The 21,489-nt window shown below is 27.6% G+C and overlaps 1 protein-coding gene across 4 annotated transcripts in view; it reads right to left on the bottom strand.

The window, feature by feature from the left end:
- Ask1 (apoptotic signal-regulating kinase 1) overlaps positions 1-21,489 on the bottom strand; it is a 91,763-nt gene that overhangs the window by 46,769 nt on the left and 23,505 nt on the right. For all 4 annotated transcript variants that reach the window (XM_067268929.1, XM_067268926.1, XM_067268941.1 and 1 more), the window contains 10 exons: positions 21,357-21,467; positions 19,193-19,359; positions 17,729-17,804; positions 16,756-16,848; positions 16,209-16,315; positions 14,756-14,926; positions 14,398-14,670; positions 11,559-11,646; positions 7,822-7,893; positions 3,081-3,250 (listed from right to left, as the gene is read on the bottom strand). In XM_067268929.1, coding sequence (XP_067125030.1) covers positions 3,081-3,250; positions 7,822-7,893; positions 11,559-11,646; positions 14,398-14,670; positions 14,756-14,926; positions 16,209-16,315; positions 16,756-16,848; positions 17,729-17,804; positions 19,193-19,359; positions 21,357-21,467 — 1,328 coding nt within the window. The remainder of the gene's footprint in view (positions 1-3,080; positions 3,251-7,821; positions 7,894-11,558; positions 11,647-14,397; positions 14,671-14,755; positions 14,927-16,208; positions 16,316-16,755; positions 16,849-17,728; positions 17,805-19,192; positions 19,360-21,356; positions 21,468-21,489) is intronic.

Raw genomic sequence — 21,489 nt, 5'->3', positions numbered from 1 at the left:
AAAACATAATAAGGATCTCTTGCAATAGCATCAGCAATCCTTTGCATTTAGGATTTAATAATAGTTACCGAGTGAAAAATTATAAACTTGGCTATCTGGATTAAACAATCATGCAGAATTGACTCAGTGGATGTACAAAAGATTTAAGGTGGCTGCATTTGTGAATTCCTAGTTTAAAGAGTATATTAATGAATATACTCATACTTTCAATATTAAATTAATAATAATAAGATCTTTGTTACATAAAATTTATTTTATACCTTACATATATTATTCGGAATATATTTGTTGCAGTTGAGTTTATTTATGTACTTTTTAAAAATTAATAAAACAAAATTAAACTGTGATAATGTATATATTGAAAAAATATATATTAACATCTGTTTAGACTATATTAAAATAAAATGAATTCAATTCATGTAAACAACTTTCAAGTGATAAATATGAAAACAGTATTACTTACTTCAATTTTTGATAAAATAAGTAATTCAAAACATGATGTCAGACCTATTTTTTATGTATATATATTTTTAAGATAAAAATTCTTAAAATAGTTATTTCTGTAAGATGATTTGTGACATTTCTTCAGCTAAAAATTTAGCTATTTTCAACTCGTATTCAAAAACACAAAAAAAAGAATACAATCTTTTGCAATGTCAATTTTTGTTCTACAGGGTGGTTAGAATTAAAGTTGCCCTACTGAGACCTGTATAGAGCCCATTCTCTTTGATATATACCAAGTTTCATCAAAATACATGTTATATGGACCATGGGGTAAAGGAAAATGCAAAAACATAATTAGTTCAAATTTCTACCACTAGGTAAAAAAATGGCACATGAAGAACAAGAAACACAAAGCTGAAACACACAAAAGGTTTTTATTCACATTTGTTCAATGTGCAATCCACACTTGCATCAATCACATGTTCAAAGCACCTTACAGCATGTTTGACAGTAGCTCGATAGGTTTCTTGAGAAATTGCAGCAATATGGTGTATTATGCTTGCTTTTAATTCAGGCAGAGTCCGTATAGTTGGAGAGATATCTGAAAGATCGTGTCTATAGAGGAGGCATATGAACTCTGCTTGAATCGAAAGCAAACATAACATGCCATATTGCTGCAATTTCTCAAGAAACCTATCGGGCTACTATCAAACACGCTGTAAGGCACTTTGAACATGTGATTAATGCAAATGGATTGCGCATTGAACAAATGTTGTAAATAAAAACCTTTTGCACGTTTCCATTTCGTGTTTCTTGTTCTTCAGGCACCATTTTTTCGAAATTGCAGTGATAGTAGTAGTGGTAGAAATTTGAACTAATTATTTTTTTTGCATTTTCCATTTCCCCATGGTCCATATAACATATATACCAAGTTTCATCAAAATACAACAAAGAGAATGGGCTCTATACAGGTCTGAGTAGGGCAACTTTAATTATAACTACCCTGTACATAAAAATACACAATAAACCAAGCATGGCCAACAAGTCAATTGTAATTGACCAGTCAAGTTTACATGATTTTTGGTCAATTGCAGATAATATGGTTAATTAAAACATGAAAACACATTTGTAATTTTAACGAGCAATTGAGACATTGTCACAATGCCAGTCTGCAATTTTTAATCATATTTTTCATTTATTTAACTTAAAATATATGCTCCCCACCTCAAATTAGTAGTGGCTTGCCCCTGTACACCATACTTTTCCTTTAACAATAGAATTGTGCCAGTCATCTATCTAACACCTTTTGTGGAAAAGTTTTTAATTGAAATAATGTGACTTGCGAGTTTGCATCAGAAGTATGTATATAGTTAACCAGGGCCTCCTGCCCCTAAGATTTCCATATCTGGTCTCGTCTTTCATCTATCTAACTCTGTTCTTGAGATTAGGGAAACACAGATAATGGACAACAGTGGGAATTCATAGGTCTACAATTTAATTCAAATTGCAGCCGAATGAGAAAATTAAATCCAGACTTTTCACAGAGAAATCTTTTAACTATTCTTTACGGGTTGGTAACACTGTGATCTATGAAATAAACAAGAAAAAGCATCCTTTGTGTTGGTGATCATTGCTAGCCAGGCATGTTGTTATTTTAGAAAATGTTTTATTATACCATAAACAATTCAGTTAGTGCAAAATGAATGTGCCAAAGAGAAGCAAAACTTATAATTTCTGTGGCAGAAAGATTTGTTATTATTTTGTTGTAGTAAAAAATAAATGATGTCATTTAATTTATACCTTGGTGTCTTTAATAAACAGAGTTAACTTGAAATAGAGTTATGTATTGCACAGTAATTAAACTATGGTTCTGCTGAATAATTTCATTAGGGTGGATTATTAAGTTTTCACAGAACAAAAATATGGAATAGATCATCAGTGCTTTTGACTCGTGAAAGTTAATCAATCCCCACTATAAGCTTGCCAGGCCTGTAGTAGACCATTTCTAGTTTCTGAAAAACAATCACTAAGCAAATTGTACAGTAAATTGTCAAATTTCCTTTAAATTTAACTTCATAAATTTATAAATAGTTCCTGGATACACATTCCTAATCATATAATATTACATGATAGCAAAACAAAAAATAACATGACATTTTAAATATAGTATTTCTTACAGTCAAATATGCAGGGGATAATAAGGAAAGTGATAAAACAAAACACTATTAAATATACATAAAATTTATTAAAATAACATAAGTTATGTCTAAGTTATTCTTTACATAATACTTTAAATATACCTTAATTTTAAATTTGCAATATTTAATTTAATCAATGAGATTATTACATCAGCAAAACAGAATAATCAAAATTACAAATATTTCTCCTTTGAATTTAATAATTTCACAAATTCAATGATACAATAACAAGATGTTAAAAACTTGCTTGTGTCTGATGAAAAGTATTTATGCATTTAAAACATTTAAAGTTTTTTAGTTTAAAATAGATTATTATAAATAAATCTAATGGCTTTCCTCCAAAAGCTTAAATATTTAAGACTAAGTTTCAAGACAATCTTCATCTTGAAATTTAAATTTTGTAATTAATAAAATCATAATGATGATAATATCTTTTACCTGACACTTTTAATAGAAGAAGCTTGGAAAATCCATTCATGAAGATTATGACATTTTCCTTTAAGTGTTTCGATACAAATATTATAAATTTGTATCGACTTCACGTCGGCTCCCATATTTACCGTAACGTAGCTTGGCATATAAATTTCTGTAGGTTCCGATATCAAAATCTAAATTAATGAAGAAATAATACCATTGATTAATACATATCATTTATCATTAAATTTGTAATATTAATTTATAAATAAATAAAAAAACTCATATATAATCTATTTTTGTTCATATCTTAAGTTCAAGAACATATCTCACTTATTTTTAAAAATATACTTATTTTATTCTATTTTTATTTTTAACAAATCTGAAAGATAATGATAATTCTTTTAGCATATTCTGTTAATACCTTAAATACCAATTTAAATGAAAAAATAAACAGAAAACCCTACTCAGCATCCCAAATACTTTTGAGCCTCCTATCTCATCATTAGAGGAAAACGAACAAAACTGTCCGTCAGAAGAAATAAACCTAAAAATCCTGAAATTTTAAATTCCTGATTCTAAATTCCATTGAATTCCAAAATCAGTGGAATGAACAAACTCTGATCTGATATTAAAATCTGAAATTAACACCATCTTCCAGGCTGTTTTTCTTTAACCAAAAAAATTTTCTTTTTTTAACATGCCAAATTAATCCCTCCCCTCATTCTCAATGTCGGATGCTACTCAATTCTCCACTACAGTTCCTGCTTCTGCACATTCATTTTCTAATACCCACTTCCAAACTGCTGACAATGTACATCCATCTTTGAAATTAACTACCTTAATCCTTTTAATGGCTCAAACAAGAATTTTTTATTCCTGCTATTTTCAATAGTACATGACCTCTTAAGAATTTCTAGTACTTAATAAAAAAAATTAAATACTATTTGTCAAAACTTTATTTTTTTTTAAATAGATGTGTCATGCAATAATCTTTATTTTAATGCATTTTTATCATCATTTTTATAAATTTTGTGATCGATATTAATTAAAATTAACATATAGTTCTGTCCATAATTTTTAATTACAATGTGAAACAAATTACAGTAAACTGAAAAATACTTATCATAATTACACTATTTTAAAAAAACAAAGAAAAATTATTAAATACATAAGAATATTGATGACCTTGACATGATTAAGCTACCAAGACTTTATCAAACAAGAACAAAACGATTCAAAGTCTTCCTCCAAATCCATAACCTTTAGGCGTAATAAATCTTGTTATGAATACTCTATATTGAAAACAATTGAGTGAAGCCCTGGGGCAAATGAACTGAATCAATGGGGAATTGCACCACATTCCACAGATAGTGCAAGCAAGTGGGTTGAGCAAAGGAAGGAAAGGAAAAGAGTTTGGGTGTCCTTCACAAGGGACGAGTGAAGGAAGTGAAGCCGAGTTGAGCAATAAGAATGAGGACACTCGGTTGCCCCCTGGAGTGAGATTGAGTGAAGCGAGCAAAGAAACCAGGAAATTAAATTAAGCAAAAGAGCATGGGTGAAACTGTTGGTCCTCATGCAGAGAACAAGGAAGGTTGAGCTGGCTACCTACAAATTCTATTATTATTCACAAATTTGCCAATCTGTTTTAAATATGTTTAAATTTGAAACAAATCTACTGAAATAGAAGGACAATATTCAAATGTTTTGAATATTCAATGAATGGAATTCAATTGAAGTTCATTCAAATATACTTTGACAACATTTGAATATCTCAAATATTAGGTTCAAGTTTAAACATCCTTAATTAGATCAATAAGATATAGTAGTAAACAACATTTGTGTTATAATTTACAATATCACTTAATTCACTCAATAGTCCAAAATGTGAAAAATAAGCAACAAATTCAACAATGTTCAACAAAAATCGGAAAAAATACTTGTCAAACAAGCAGCAACAACTTCTTTGCAGCATAGCATCATCATAGATCAAAGCTTTGTGCATATATAATGAATTTGCTGTACAGATATGTTTCTCATATCTATGCATGGGAAAATGAGGTAAACAGGACAACTTAAGATACTTTTTTTACTTGCCTTCCCTAAGATCAAGTAAAAAATTCCACAAATCATAATCATAAAAGTGATTGAGATGTGTAACCTTGTACACTTGACCGTGGGACAGTCTTTTTGCACTGATGTAATACTGTAATCTATAATCTATCTGTGGATAAAACAAACAAATTAATTAAATAGAAATTTATTGATTTAACTATATGCCTCCAAGCTTTGTTCCCCTGGAAAATTTTCTGTGGACACTCGCGTGTCTACGTCGAGCCATTCGTTAGCATCCCTAATACAGCTTTCTAAGATAACAACTGAATTTATAACTATGCTTACAAATCATATGTAATTATATTAAAACATTAAATGTAGACAAGTTAAATAACAGCTTCATTATACGGATTATTATAGATTGGGACACGGGAGAAATGGCAGATGGCCATATGAGAGAAGATTGTTTAAACTGTAGTTTGATCTTCATATTTCAATATAGTGAAGTGTAAAGTTATGGTTGTGGTTCATTTTGTATAATTCTGAACTTTATTACCGTATTAGCCCAAATATAACGCGATATTTTTTGACCATTTATTTTCCGCTAAAAAGTCGACTCGTGCTAAATTCGGGGTTTAAGTAATGGAATGTAATATAAACAAGGACATTTTCCTACAGAGGTTGAAACACGACTGAACGTCCAACCAATTCCTAGCTTTACCAACCACTTGAAAACAACCATGTGATCTAGTTAGTAGGCCTGCGCTTTTGTTTGCATAGCGCTACTATAGTAAGGCTATGTCTCCACTCGTTAACATCGCACGCAATTGTTTTGTTTCATTTGTTTTTTGCTCTAGTGACTAGAGACGGTTACTTTACTATTTTCTTTATTGCCCATAAAAAATGAGTGTGAGTAATAAAGGTAGTGTTGAGAAAAAGGCTCTTCAAAGAGTCAAATAAATAAAGGTACCAGGAGAACCTACGATATGAATTTTAAAATTATGGTTGCAAATGAGACAAAGAACGAACAACTTGAGAGCTTCGAGGAAATACGAAGTTCCAGAAGTAAACATCCGTCTATGGAGAAAAGATTTAAGAAAATATAAGAATGCAAATTCTTCAAGAAAATCTTTTAGTGGACCTAAAAAAGGAAGGTTTAATGAAGTTGAGCAGCGAGTGTTAAAATTTGTAATATAAAAGCGAAATGAAGGGTGCCCAATATCCCGTGAAGTCATAAGATTTAAAGCGTTAGAAGAGGCTGCTAATTTAAACATTCCTAGAAAGGACTTTAAGGCAAGTATGAGTTGGTGTAGAAGAATGATGAAAAGGAACGGTTTATCACTACAACGGCGGACAACTCTCACGCAAAAACTTCCTGACAACTTTAATGAAAAATTGTTGGCTTATCAGCGCCATGTTATATCATTACGCAAAAAACACAACTACAGTCTTGAAAATATGGGAAATGCAGACCAAACACCAGTCTATTTTGACATGCCTTCCAACCTTACGGTAAGTAAGAAAGGTGAAAAAACGGTCTTATTGAAGTCAGCTGGTTATGAAAACTCCAGAATTACTGTTATGCTTGCTGTTACTACTGACGGACAAAAGCTTCGACCTTACATTATATTGAAACGTAAAACAATGCCCAAAGAAAAGCTGTGTCCAGGAATTGTTTTTCGGGTCCAAGAAAAAGGTTAGATGACAGAGGAGTTGGTATTAGACTGGTTGAATGTGATATGGGGGAAACGGCCAGGTTCTCTGAGAAACTCCCGCTCCATGCTAGTCCTTGATGCATTTCGAGGCCACCTTACGACAAGTGTTAAGGAAAAAATTGAGGCATTGGATTCCAATCTTGTAATAATACCGGGTGGTATAACTTCTCAGTTTCAAGTCTTGAATGTGGTGGTTAATAAACCATTTAAAGAGAATTTTCAAAAAGAATACAACAATTGGCTATTATCAGGCAATCATCCATTGACACCTTCAGGAAAAATAAAAAAACCTCAGTCTCTCTTTTAGGAGAATGGATTGCCACTGCCTGGCAGAAGATCGAACCTGAATCGATAGTTAAAGGTTTCAAGAAATGCTGCATTTCCGATGATTTAAATGGGACGGAAGATGACATTTTGTGGGAGACTGAAAACAAGAATAAAAATACTGATGATACCGATGTGACATCAATGAGTTCTCATTCTGAAAACAGTTCTGATTCTGAATAAACATTTCCGTTTTTTGTTGTTACTTACGTAATATTAATTTTGTTTTACATTACTTAATTTTATTGACATGAATTTTGCCTGTATTATTAGCTATAATTACCTAAATAAATGCTTATCTGATTGAATTTTACTTTCTTTGAATTCTTTTATGAGTATTATTATTTTTTTTCTAAATATCTTTATGAAAATTTCGGAGTCGCGTTAAATTCGGGGTCGCGTTATATTCGGGCTAATACGGTAGTTTTTGTCTTTATGTTCAATAATAAAAATTATAACAATAATATAAAGAAAAGACACTGTCACATCCATGTGTGTGAAAACAGAACACACAAAGAAGCTTTTCATTTGAAGAAAACCTGCTGAAATTCAACAGGTTTTCCTTTCACATATTCATAATTTTTTTCATTATATTAGTGAATTACAATAGAAAAGCACAAATGTTTTGTGAACTAATATATTATAATAGCATAATTTTGTTTAATACTTACTGGAAACCTAATTATGTCTGATACATCATCAAGTGTTGCATCTTGAAAATAATCTACCCAAAAATTGAAAACCTGAAAAATATTTATTTAATGCTTACTTTCAGAAAAATCAAACAAAATTTGGCAGTATAACTTAATTAATAAACAAAGCCACTACTTTTTTGAGGTTATCAAATAACTTATTTAAAATTAAATGTTTTTGGCCTAAACTTTGGCCATTTTCAGTAGTGTTTTTGTTTATTCATTCTGCTTACTTTCACATTTTGTTTTACAATATAAAATCATTACAAGTATATTTATAACTTGAATAACTATAATATTTTAAAATATAATTTTAAATTATTCAATTGAAAAAAATATTATATATGAAGTAATGATTAAAAAATCGTGTTGAAATTTATTATCATTTTAAATTTCTTTTAAGATTTATTTCTTATATGAATAATTCAATTTATTTCTTCTGCCGCTGAAAAGATTTCAAATATTTTCATATATTTAATAATGTTGAGTGTTTGTTTAACTTATTTTGTCTTTCACAAAAACACAATAATAATAATTTTTGCATATTCATTACAAATAACTTCATACCATATAATTTTTCATATTTATGCAACACAAATTGGAGGAAGAACAAATTTTTTAAACAAAAAATGTGAAGTTATAACAGAACACTTTATAAAAACCTTCTCAGATAATTATAAAATTATGATTATGATTTTTAAAATAGAATTAGAATAAAATAATTTTTAATTGTATGAATTAAAGAGCAAAAGAGAAAATTCTAGTTATTTTATAACCATAATTGCTAAATGCCATTTATTTTGCAATTACAGCAAAAAGCATAGTACTTTAAGTACTAAAATTAAGTACTTTAACAAAATTGTGATATTTGAAAGTTTAAGATTGATAGCAAGCTTTATTTTTATTACACATTAAGGGTCGATTTACACACAACAGTGACGTGCCGGCACAGTGACCGTTTGGTGCATAAACATCGATAAATATCACACAGAGCAAATCAGGGTTTCACCTAAGACACGCGATCTGTATTCTGTCAATTATACAAGTGTCGTACATAAAATTCTGATTGGCTATGTGTGATATTTATCGACGCTTACTGCACTGTGCCGGCACGTCACTGTCCTGTGTAAATCGACCCTGAGGGTATGTTTGTAAAGTCAAACTAGTAAAATGAATAACTAATAAGTCAGTCATAAAATACTAATTCAGCTCAATGCACATGCTCTAAACTGATGACATTTCAAATGAAACTCTAATAAAATTCACAAAGGAATAAGTTAGTTTACACTATGAAAAAAATGGCATCTGGTAATACTGATGTTTCTAAATTCACTCAAATGTATAAATTATGAGTTAAAAGCTACATGGCAAATAACTAACCATGTGAAGCAATCTGAAAAAATATTTTGTATAAGACTGCACTAGCAATATTCACAACTTTGATTTTAGAAATAACCATTTTGTTATAACTGAATTGGTCAAAATGTCTGGTGTAAAAATAACATAAGAATAAATTAGAATAATGATGACATAGTTCTCATTTAACTCGTTTGACTCCACAAATGTACCATAAATCCTCTAATAGATGCCCAGGCATGTATTGGCCTGAATATACTTAGCCCCAAGCATATATAAAAGACCCAGCCTTTGTTGAAGACTTGCCATCTATTCCATTCTCACAGAATTTTGTATCCAAATTAGTGATCTAAAAAAAGAAACATGGTTTAGTCTCCTTTCCACCACCACCTCCATGTTCCTCCACTAATTCTCTCTCCCAAATAATGAAAACAAAAACTTTTCCTTTTCATATAATAGAAAAGCACACTACTACACAACAACATTACTACCAAAAACAGAACGTTACTATATTACTGTATTCGAGTTTTATGAATTTTTCTAGCCATCCTCTTTCTAGCTGTGAACGCTGCATTTTATCACTTTCATCTACCTGTGTGAAGATTTATCTTGCCTTGTCCATTGGAGACATGATTATTTTTCTCACACTGCTCATAGATCCACTGCAGAACCTTTTCTTTTAATTCTTTGTCAATCTTCTTGAGCCATCCTCCTTGCTTCATTGTTATTCTCGATAGCTTGAAGTGTGTCATGCTTATTCCTCCATTCATGAATTTGCTTGCATTTCTACACTGCTGTTTCTCTAGAGTGTTATTTTGCATATACATATGTTACATATTCCTCTTGGTTCCCATTTCAATCAACTCTTAATTTTCTTGAGCTGTGCATATGATTTAACAATCCCAGTGTCTATTGGAAACCCGGTGTCTATTTAGCAACTTAAACTAAATAAGCTGGTGTTTATAGAAGACTTGGCATCTACTGGGGGATTTAAAGTACCCTAATTTATCTCTATATAAAAGTATACAACTTTTAACAAACATAATAATAAAATTTGGATTATTCAGTATTTCACTTTTTCCAACACAACCCTATTGTATGATATTTAGAAAATTGTAGTGCACATATGTAAATATTATTTTGTATATTCCCATTGGTGCTTTTACTGCCAGTGAATCACATATTATCATATGCATTTCTTTTGTTCTTGTGATAATCATTTATGCTTATACTGCAATTGCAGTTTTATTCGTATAATTGTTAATTTTCTCCTCATTATTATTTTATTGTTTGAAGAGCATTACAAGTAAAAATTAACTAAAGAGATTCTTTCAATTGAATAATTAATAGCAAATCTGATTACTTGGTTTTGTTCACGACTATATTATACTAAACTAAGAGTGAAAACAATACTCTGAAATTCAGAAATTAAATTTTCTATACCATAATTATGGATTTTACAAAATTAAAGAGATTACCAATAAAAATACATAAAAATTACTGAATGGCCGTAATTGTTTAACCACAACTGAAATGAGACCTAATAAGATCACAATGAAATTTAAATATTTATTCTCTATAAAATGCAAAAAGCATCTTATAAAGAGAGGGAAAAAACCAAATTTCAGTAATAGAGATTTAAAAAAGCAGTATATAATATGAAAGTAACATATCTTACCACAATAATTCAGAGTAATTATTACAACAGTAGTAATTCTCCAAAGTACTGATATACTAAGAATAGTTGCTACTACATTGTTACATTCTGATAACAGAGTTTTACTACCAAGAAAATACAGCCAATATGATTATAATATCTAATTATTCAGTGAAGTTTCTTAATACTTACCAACTGAAATAAGAATATTTTTTAATAAAATAAACTAGAAGTCAATCATGTCTATAGTGTATTTATAGAAGGAAGAAATACTGTTATTTTTTTCCTATCATTCAAATTAAGAAAATTTTGTTTGAAAAATTGCTCTTTAAATATTCTCAAGAAGACAGCTTTCAAATTTTACTGTCGTCCATTCATTAGATCCGACTACAGAGTTACAATTACATTTTGTTTTTACCTACGGAGTAAACAAAAAATGTAATTGTAACCACCAATACTTAAAAAAATATTAAGATAATTGCAATTTGCATTCAAATTTTAAAAAACAATTTTTTAAATCAATTTTTAAATTACAGATTCATAAATAAAAAAATGTTACTGAAGTATATTAGTGTAGTTTAATAATCTTAGCTGGATACTACAGAGATAAATTGCATGTCATTCAGTTATTAAAAAATATAACATTTAAATAAAAGAAAAATATAATAAATCAAATTCAAAACTTAAATCGTTCGACTATTACCTGTTCTTCAGGCTTCAATTTTGCTGCATCAGTCTTTTTCCTGAATAAATTGATTAGCTGAAGATTGCCAATAGTTGATTTCAAATACCTATAACAGAAATAAATTTAAACATTAAATAATTCAATTAAGTATTAAAAAAAGTAAAATAAAATTTGAATATTTATAAATTTAATGCAGTGTATTTTAAAAAGGAATGAGGAATTTTGATCAGAATTACATGATGATTTCTAAAATTATAGTGTGAGTGGGAGAGAGATTGTATTGAATATTTAACTTCATAACCAACAGCCAACTTTTTAATTTTTCATAATCAGTATTACAATTTCATTTTAACAAATATTAAATTATAAATATTTTTTAATAAAATTAATTTTAATAATTGAAAGTTTTGTTATTTTGTTTTAAAGTAATTTACAATCATAGTAAAAGTCTGGCTGTTAATTTGGAAACAAAATAAAATACTATTTATTTTATTCATAGAATTTTGCTTCAAGATACAAAATCTGATCAAATTATTCCAATTTCACAAAGCAATGCTTAGTCAAATTACGAGATAAAAGAAATATTAAACAATATATTTCATTTTTGTTTCAGTGACAAAAGTATTAGATAGATTTATTTTTCAAGCACTTTCATTAAGTTCAATCATCAAAAATGTTCAAGAAATAACTCCAAAGTAATATTTATAAGTAATTTTTTCTTTCTTTCATCATCATAACACTGTAAGGCAGTTAATATTTACATTTTACACTTTTCATTGTGATTATTATTCTTAAAAAAAAAATGTATTTGTTTCAAATTTTTGTACCTATTTAATTTTCTTTCAATTTATCAATGTTTATAAAATTAAGCTTTTATTTTGTTTAAAAAATGACTTATTCAATTGGCAATTATAACAAACTGGCAAGGAAGATGTATAAGTTTAAGATGACAAATGTAAACAGGACAGGTTTACTTACACTCCCATAAAATGATGTCTTATGTATTGTTAATGTAGATATAGATTTAAATTATTTGAAAAAAAAGTCAAAATGGATGCAAATTATATTAATTAAGTTTCTAGAAAAGAATTCAGTTAATAAAAATCTTATTGGATTACATTTATTCCACACATCAGAATCAATTTTACTGTTTATACAGATAATTCAACAATAATAATCATAAAAGATTACAAATATACTTGTATTGTTAAAAGTTAAAAAAAAAAACTGTGAAGACATTTGTATATTATTATTGTTCAATTATAGGAAAGTTACATTTTAACATAGGCCTATAAATGATAATAAGTTGGATATTAAACTATTTCAAATTTAAAATTTAACATATAATGGCAACACTCATATAATACAAACTTCTACAACGTGGTTTCATGCTAGTACTATTTCTGAACTGGCACTCAGTGTTTCTGAATTTACATGCAAGAACAATTTTGCTATTATTTTGAAATGGAAATATCAAAATCCACGCTGAATGACTGCTGAATGCTGAATGAAATGTGAATCCACGCTGCTGACTGCTGATTTATTAGCAATTACATATATATAATGGCTAGCAAATCACAGTGTAGATTTATATATATATATATATATATAAGAAAATTTCAGCACTTTATTTTGTTTGAGACATTTCCATGTTAAATTCTGGGTTCTGAACTTCTGCTTGTTGGAACCATGAAATGTGATTTCATGGTTTCAAACTGTTTGGGACTTTTAAAAGTTATTCTTTTTAGAAAGTTGTTTTTATTATATGCAGAATTACATACTAAACTTTGTTCTTATGAATCATACTGGAATAATTTCTTTTTATAAACTAAATTCTAGTCTTAAATTATGCTAATGAAAGTCAAAAATCACACTCAAAAGAGAATTTTTTCTAGAATCAAAAGATACAATTTTGGATTGCCTCAAAAAAAGGTGGAAAGTATTGATATTATGTGTTGCCAAAAATTTAATTTAAATGAAATAACAATCCAGACCATGAAGATTGGACAGTTAATTAGAACTGCTATTATTTCTCTAAATTTGACAAAAGAGGATAACATTTCAAAAAGTTAGCTATTCCCTGATAAATACAGGTATTTAGTCCATATAACACAGTTTTGGACTACATGAGATTTTACAGGAAGCTAAACTCCCATGTTTTATGAGATTACCTCTATTTGGATCATTGAATGAATTAAGATGCACAACACGAAAGTGCTTGAAGTGTCTTAGGTATAATTTATTTTAAAATAATTTCATTCAAATTTTTATTTTAATTCAAGCCAACATAAAATTGCACCCATTAAATAGTGTCAGCATTTTGAAATAAAAGCAGATTTTTTTTTTTTGTTCTTTTTAAAGCTCTGTTTTAGTCTCAGTTTTTTTTATAAAATTCAACACCATGACTCAACCAAAACTCACTCATTCTTACTGAAAATTCATAATCAATGTAAGTAGGCTGCTATGTAAGAAGTGGCTGAACTGATCAGAAACAAAGTAAACAATGTTTCAATTTCACTTTTAAAATGCAAGATTTTTGCACGTTAACAAATCTATTTCCCCAAATAATGCCTAGGCTTAGCTGAGATGTTTTGTAAATATTGCCATATTATTAATTTTCTATTGCAATTTCCCCGAAACTGTTTTAGTTTCTCTTGAACCTCATTCACCTAAGAACATGTCTTCACTCCTGTATTTGTCCAGAATCATAAAATGTGTTCATTTTGCTATAAAGTAAGTACATAAGTACTGTACATCTTTATAAATTTTCTTCTAATAGAAGAGAGAAAATTACATTTTCTGAAAAAAAAAATTTTGTTGATAAATAAATAAAATTTGTTAGTAATAAGCATTTTACCAATTTGGTGGTTTCAATTTAAACATGCACTCTGCAGCTTGAATTGCTTTCACGTACTCTTCAGCTAATACACTGATTTCAAAAAACGTAGCTACATCCCAGTAATCTTGTAAAGATGATAAGCTACCTTTACGACCGATCAAATGATTCAACATCATTCCAATCTGTTGCAGTTCTACAGAATTAGAGAGATCATTTCCGGCAACAACCAATAATGTAGCTAAATTTACTCCCGCATATTCATTCGGTTTGACTTCGAATCCTTTACGGTACCTGGATAAAATTGAAAAACATACACAATAATAAATAAAATATGACAATTAAAATTAAGGTATATATAGCAAAATATTTAACTCACCAATATATTGCATTTTCCAAGCTTTCTTTATCTGAATAATCTGAATCTACAAATTTATCTTTATAAATACGACCGCAAAGGCATAAGATATCAGGAAGATGATTTTCTTTTTTGGTCAATACTTTATTAATAACATCTAAAGCTTTTTCTTGATCACCTTCTTTTTTCCTCCTACAATTATCAAAAGAAAATTTTTACCATAAAACTTAATTAAAAGTAAGCAAATATTAAAAGTACTTGTATTAACTGGTTTTTACTTTTTCATATTTTTTATACTGCTTCTGTCAACACCCCTCTGTATTAATATTACACAAATTTGCAAGATTTAAACAATATAAAAAGGATAGAACTGGTTTTTCTGTTTTGTGCATTCTTTCCTGATGAGGGCCTCTGAAAGATGGCCGAAAACATTTGAACATTAAAGTTTATTTGTTCATTAAATGCTGGAATTCACATTTAGGTGTTATTTGTTTAATATGAAAAGTAAAACATTAAAAGAAAGTGATTTTGGACTAAGATTTACTCAAACATTCTCATTTTACATACAATTAGAATTAACATTTAGTGAGTAATTAATTGTAAAAAATATTTCTGTTTCTCTACACAAAATAAAAAATGCATATTGATCAAATGAATTAACTACAGTTTAAAATCCCAACTTTATAATCATATGCAACTTTGTTTGATCAAGATGATGCTTGTTACTTAAAGTATATTGTTAAAAATTACCAGAGTTTATAAACAAACAAATCAAACAACTGCTTAGTTAAGAAAGCCAACAGTTTTAATTAAAAAAAATAAATGTTTTAAATCATCTGACCATCCTCAATTGTTATAAGCTGAGAATTATCAAATGATTGACCAAAACACTTCTTTTATTAAAGATATTGTCTATGTGAAGTACATAATAAAATAATTTATACATAAGAACTCATCCAGTCTAATTAAATCAAATTTGGATTTATGGAGTTACATTTGGGTTATTAATTTAATTAATTATATAATTTGTCTAAAGCGATATAATTAGACTGCCATCTTTTATCCATATTTTAATAATTAGAAATTAAATTTAAATTATTTAAATAATTGAGAATAATCTGAAAGAAATGATCAACCAAGGCTCAAACCCATGTCTTCTGCTTACTATGCAGATGCAATATCAGTTACATCACCCAGATCTTCATCTATTTCCAGATTTATATTAATTAAAGCCACATAACCATAGATAATTAACCTGTATTAACAATTATATATTTGGTTTGATTTATATATTTATTAACGTGACAGTTGTATGAACAAAAATACTTGTAGCTGTATTTTCAAGTTTGAAGTTTTCCACAATTCAACACTGAATTTTGTGGTCATCAAATTTTCAAAGAAATTCAAACATTTACATAATCCATTAAACAATTATTTTTAGTAAAAATTTTGAAAGAAATATTGGTTTTCTTACCTGTTAAGAGCAAATGCATAATGAAATTGTATATGCAATGTGAAAGTAAACTTTATATTTGGAATTGTTTGCAGTTCATCAACAAGGGTAACCATTGCATCATAGTCCTGAAAAATAATTTCAGATTTTAAATGATTTTTACAGTATCATAAACTCACTATAATTTATTTCATTCTTCATATTTTCAGAACATCTCATCCAAATATTTTCAGAACATTATTATCCAAACGTTCTTAACTCTAAAAATGGGCTTCCGTCCCAAAAAGTACAATACTATAATATGTAATATAGTTTAAACTTCATTAAAACATTACTTTTAGTTATTTGTTTGTATAAGTACTATAGTTCCATACATATCTGATTTTTAATCTCTGTAACTAATAAATATCTCCAGTTTAACATGAATATTGTTAAAGGATAACAAAAATAGATAATTATAAAAACAACAGACTATGCAATTTTGTATCTCAAATTTTTATTTTTTATTCAAATATATATTTTTAAATATAAATTGTGTTTACATTAACTTAAAAAAAAAAAGTTTTACCTGTATATCTCTGTATAACAGCAACATATTTGTTACAACTTCTCCAGAGATAATATTGGGATCATCAAGTCGTTTTCTCATTTTCTGTAATTCCTGCAGATATATATGTTTTTATTGAGTTTATGCAATACAATATTTAAATACAGTAAAACTTCTCTAACTCAAATGTCTTGAACTTGAATATTTATTTAACTCAAAGAAATGAAGGACTCAGTAGGTCTGAATGGAATAACATAGAAATTTAATGTCTCCAATGTGAATTTTCTTAACTCAAATTCTCTGAAAGTAAAAGTTTTCATGGTTCCCTGACCCTGTTACTTTCAAATTTTAATATTTATTTATCCAAAGTGAACCTAATTATTGCATTTTCATGAAATTTTCAGACAGTTAATTGTATCTCCTTCTGTCCAACACTCATTTGCAGACAATGTGGATGAGATAAAGCAAGAGGTCCTCTTACTCAACAAGATGTATACCATGATGTGAAAAATTAGTCCATCTCCCCACAGTTATTCACTTATATTTCCTATCCTGTACTAATTATTCCATTATGTTATGTCTGAAAATGGCCCATTAACTGGATCAAAAATGTTTGTGTTTTTCCAAACTGTTATCAATTGTTAAAGTTATATTGTTTTCTTTATCAATTTTCATAAATATTTCTACATATTTTGACATCACACATTATTTCTTTCTTCTTAATTTTACTTTAATTAATTATAACATTACAATTAATGTAATCTCATTCATTTTTATATTATGTTGGGTCAACAGTTAGCCTTCACTGAATTAAGTAACCATTAAAATTATACACATCATCATAGAAAATAAAAAATTCATTTGTGTTTTCTGTGACATTATATGCAAGCTTATAATTTTTAAAAGACATTACAAGTAAACACTCACAGTTTTTACAATTAACAAACTTAAATTTTAGAAAAGTTAAAAAGTAAAAAAAGTCAATCATATTTACCTGAGCTAATTCTTCTCCAGTGAAATTTTTCTTTATAGATCTTAAATCAGAAATAAACTTTTCTTTCATGTGAGCTCTAAAATAAATAAGATAAAAATTTATTATGTTATATATATACTTTTTAATAAAGTATAATCCCAACAAGGGAAACCTTCCAACCCATATAGGAAATTAATGACGTTTTCAAGATTTACTGAATGTATTTTCTTCTAAGAAAATCAAAAATAAGATTCATTCTTCTCAGAAACAAATAAATGCAGCATCCTCTGAATTATCATTAATTTCATGTGTGAATTGGAAGGTTTCTCTTGTAAATATATAAAATAAAACGAACTGTAACATTAATATTCTTATATATATTTATATGTTTTTAACACAAGTAAGTGAATTATACTTTTAAATTGATGGAATGGTCTGATATATGATAAGGTACAGCTAGATAAGATATAAATTTCAATATGATGTAACTTTATGTAAACATAGATGCAGCTTAACAAAATGCAAATGATATGAAATCAAATTGTTGACAAAAGAAAGTAAACAACTTTTTATTCAAATAATCACTTATAAATTCATTATTACAGTTTGCAATATACTTTTAACAATTTCAGAATTTGTAAAAGTCTAAATTTTAATACAAGATTCTTTTAATAATAATTAAGGAATCATTTAATAACTTATTGATTTATTTCTATTTAGGAAATATTCTAATTAGTCATTCCTTAAAAAGTGAAAAAAAACAGGTATGAAATGATAACTGCCAGTTATTTTCTGCAATTAAAAATTATTTTATATTACTAAATTTTTAATTTTTTTAAAAATTTATTTCAATTTAATAATTTCATAATATAAATTAAATATTAAACAAAAATTCTAAACTGAAATGTTTATATCAATCTGTAATTACTTATTCCAAAATATGTTCTCTCATCTTAGCAGTGAGCAATGATGTAACCACTTGATATATTTAGCTTCTATACTCAAAAATTTTCATAATTATCAAATATGCTAGATATTAGCTCATGTTAATCACACTATTTTCTAATTTTCTATTCATTTATAGAGTTTAATATATAATTACATATAAATCTCACAAGAAAGTAAAATATTCGTTTTATATTTTTTAGCATTTGTTAGTGTGTGTGTGTGTGTGTGTGTGTGTGAATTTCTATTTGTTGGAAATGCGAAACTAAAGCGAGTATCGATGTTGTAAACTGTATATGGACTGGCAATACCCCATGAAGGCTGCAGGAGCCAGGAAGAAACCCGTTGTTCTGTTGGTGCCAAATTATGGATGTATCAACAAATACACATAGTCTCAGATTAAAATAAAGTTCAGTTCTAAGTTAAAGGACTCATCATTGTCCCAACACTATTTACAAAATTTCAATTATTACAAAACAATTTAATGTAATGTTATTTGAAACTATATACTTACAGAAGCAAATAAAACAGATAACTTACTTAGACTGTAGTTCAACTTCTTGTAATAATTTCTTCAATTTGCAACTCAAATGTTTCGATTCGAGTACATCATCCGGAACCAATCGTAATCCAGCTGGATCAGTTTCTACGCACACGCCAAGATCATTCAATTTATATGTTATTAGTTTATAGTTCTGACATGACAACTGTAAAATGAAAAATATATATTAATAATTTTCTCAAACAAATTTAATGATTAATTGAACCATTTATTTTGAAAGTGGTTAAGTCCATTTTTGAAAATATTGAGAAATTGCATGATTTACATATAATTTAGTGTAAACTTTTTATTTATAAACAATTCACACTTAGTATTTTATAATAACCATATGCTTTGATTAACTAAAAATTTGTCAGTAAATGACATTGCATAACCATTGATTATGAAAGTGGTGTAAGTCCATTTTCTGCAGTCTAATTAAGCACTTATGGGCTGTCCATAAATTACATCTGCATTTTACCAACAAAAGCACAGTTTGATAGAATGGAAATAGATGAAATGAAAAAAAAATCCATGTAATGAGCCTAAATAAACTCATAATAATGATAAACTTATCATAAAACACATTAACAATAAGTAAATATCTTTAATGTTGAAAATAAACAACACTATTTTATTTCTTGTTATTATTTATAAACAAAATCAGAATAAAACACAATGTATTTCAAGTGATATTTAATTTTTCATAATTGAAATTAAATGATTTTTACAATTGACTAATTACAAAAACGGTGTAAATCCATTTACAGCCCGTAAATATATGTTATTTTAGTTAAATTCGCCTAAAAGAAATTTATATAATCAAATTACGTATTGCTAAATTAGAAGAAACATTGCCAGACTTGACATAATTAATTTATATTTTAAAACTGACTAATATGCTAACCTTTAATTTTCTCAAAACAACAATAAATGGACTTGCACCTCTTTCAAAATAAACAGTCCAATTGATTAATTAATACAAACACATCTTAGTCTAAATGATAGCTATAATTGTGCTTAATGCAGGCAGATCTGACTACAATGAAAGTTGACCAGTATTGTTCTCCATCCTTCAAAAAGAGAAACAATACTATCTACACGCTGCCCATTATAAATTATGATAGGTAATCCTCGTGGGAGTAGGCTGACACCTTATTTTGCTAAACAAAATTAACAATGATTTATTAAAGTATTATAAAAATAATTTTCTTGGAAAGAATAAGCAGTTCATTCAAATTATTATTAAATATAACAATTTTACTTAAGTATTTAATAAGCTCATCAAAAGATATTGTAATTTTTTTTTAAATGTTTTAAATTTTTAAATATAATGCTTTTAAAATATACAATTTTAACAAATCTTGAAAAATTACAATTATCTTTTTTTGCTTCATCATCAATATTTTGTAATTGATCCAAAACTTTCATACTTCTTTTACTATCACCATCATTATGGTGGTGATAGTAAAAGAAGTATGAAATTACAATTAATTGTGAAAAATTATTAATATCCATTATGTTTATATTAAATTTATAGAAAAAACTTAGTTTAAAATTTTCATTAATTTGTTTTTCTATCCTTAGATGTTTAATTTTTAAAAATAACTGTATTCAATTTATATTATTTAGTGTTGTTTAAGATATGATAAAATGACCTCAGATTAAAATAATAAATACAAGCAGCCCTCAATTTATGCTGAGTTAAATTCCTTTAGAAGAGGTTGTAAATGAAGATAAAATGCCAGATTACATTGAGCTATAATAATGCTACTAATTATTACTTAAAAGTCAAGTAATATGGCCTAGAGGTAGGCATTAGACACCATCACTTGATAAATTTAATAATTATAATTAAATTAATATTTAATAATTAATTTACAAGGTTTTGGAAAAAATAATCAGCCCAAAGAGGGACTTGAATACATAACTCCCACATGCCATGCAAACATGTTGCCAGTTACACTACCCAAACCTCCATCCCGATCTTTACTTCCACAAATATTAATTCAGATAAAACCATACACCAATCGTTTCACATTAAACTAAAAAGCGGGTTATTGGATGTTTATATTTGCATCCTTTAACTTTTCACAATTTCATCAAGTTAATTTTAAATTTATATGTATAATTTTTTTGAAAATTATAAGAAGAAATACTTACTTTAAGAGAAAGAGATGAAGTTGAATCAATATCGTTATAAAGCAAAATATTTTGTGTCATATTAAAACTCTCTCGAACTCCCAAGTGATAGATTAAGGAACTTTTCTGATCCTATAAGAAGAATTTTTTAAAT

Source organism: Centruroides vittatus, unplaced genomic scaffold (genome assembly GCF_030686945.1).
Source record: "Centruroides vittatus isolate TY-2023 unplaced genomic scaffold, ASM3068694v2 contig_1078, whole genome shotgun sequence".
Lineage (NCBI taxonomy): Eukaryota > Metazoa > Arthropoda > Arachnida > Scorpiones > Buthidae > Centruroides > Centruroides vittatus.
The sequence above is the reverse complement of the archived record's forward strand: the minus strand, read 5'-3'. Positions and strand labels throughout refer to the sequence as shown.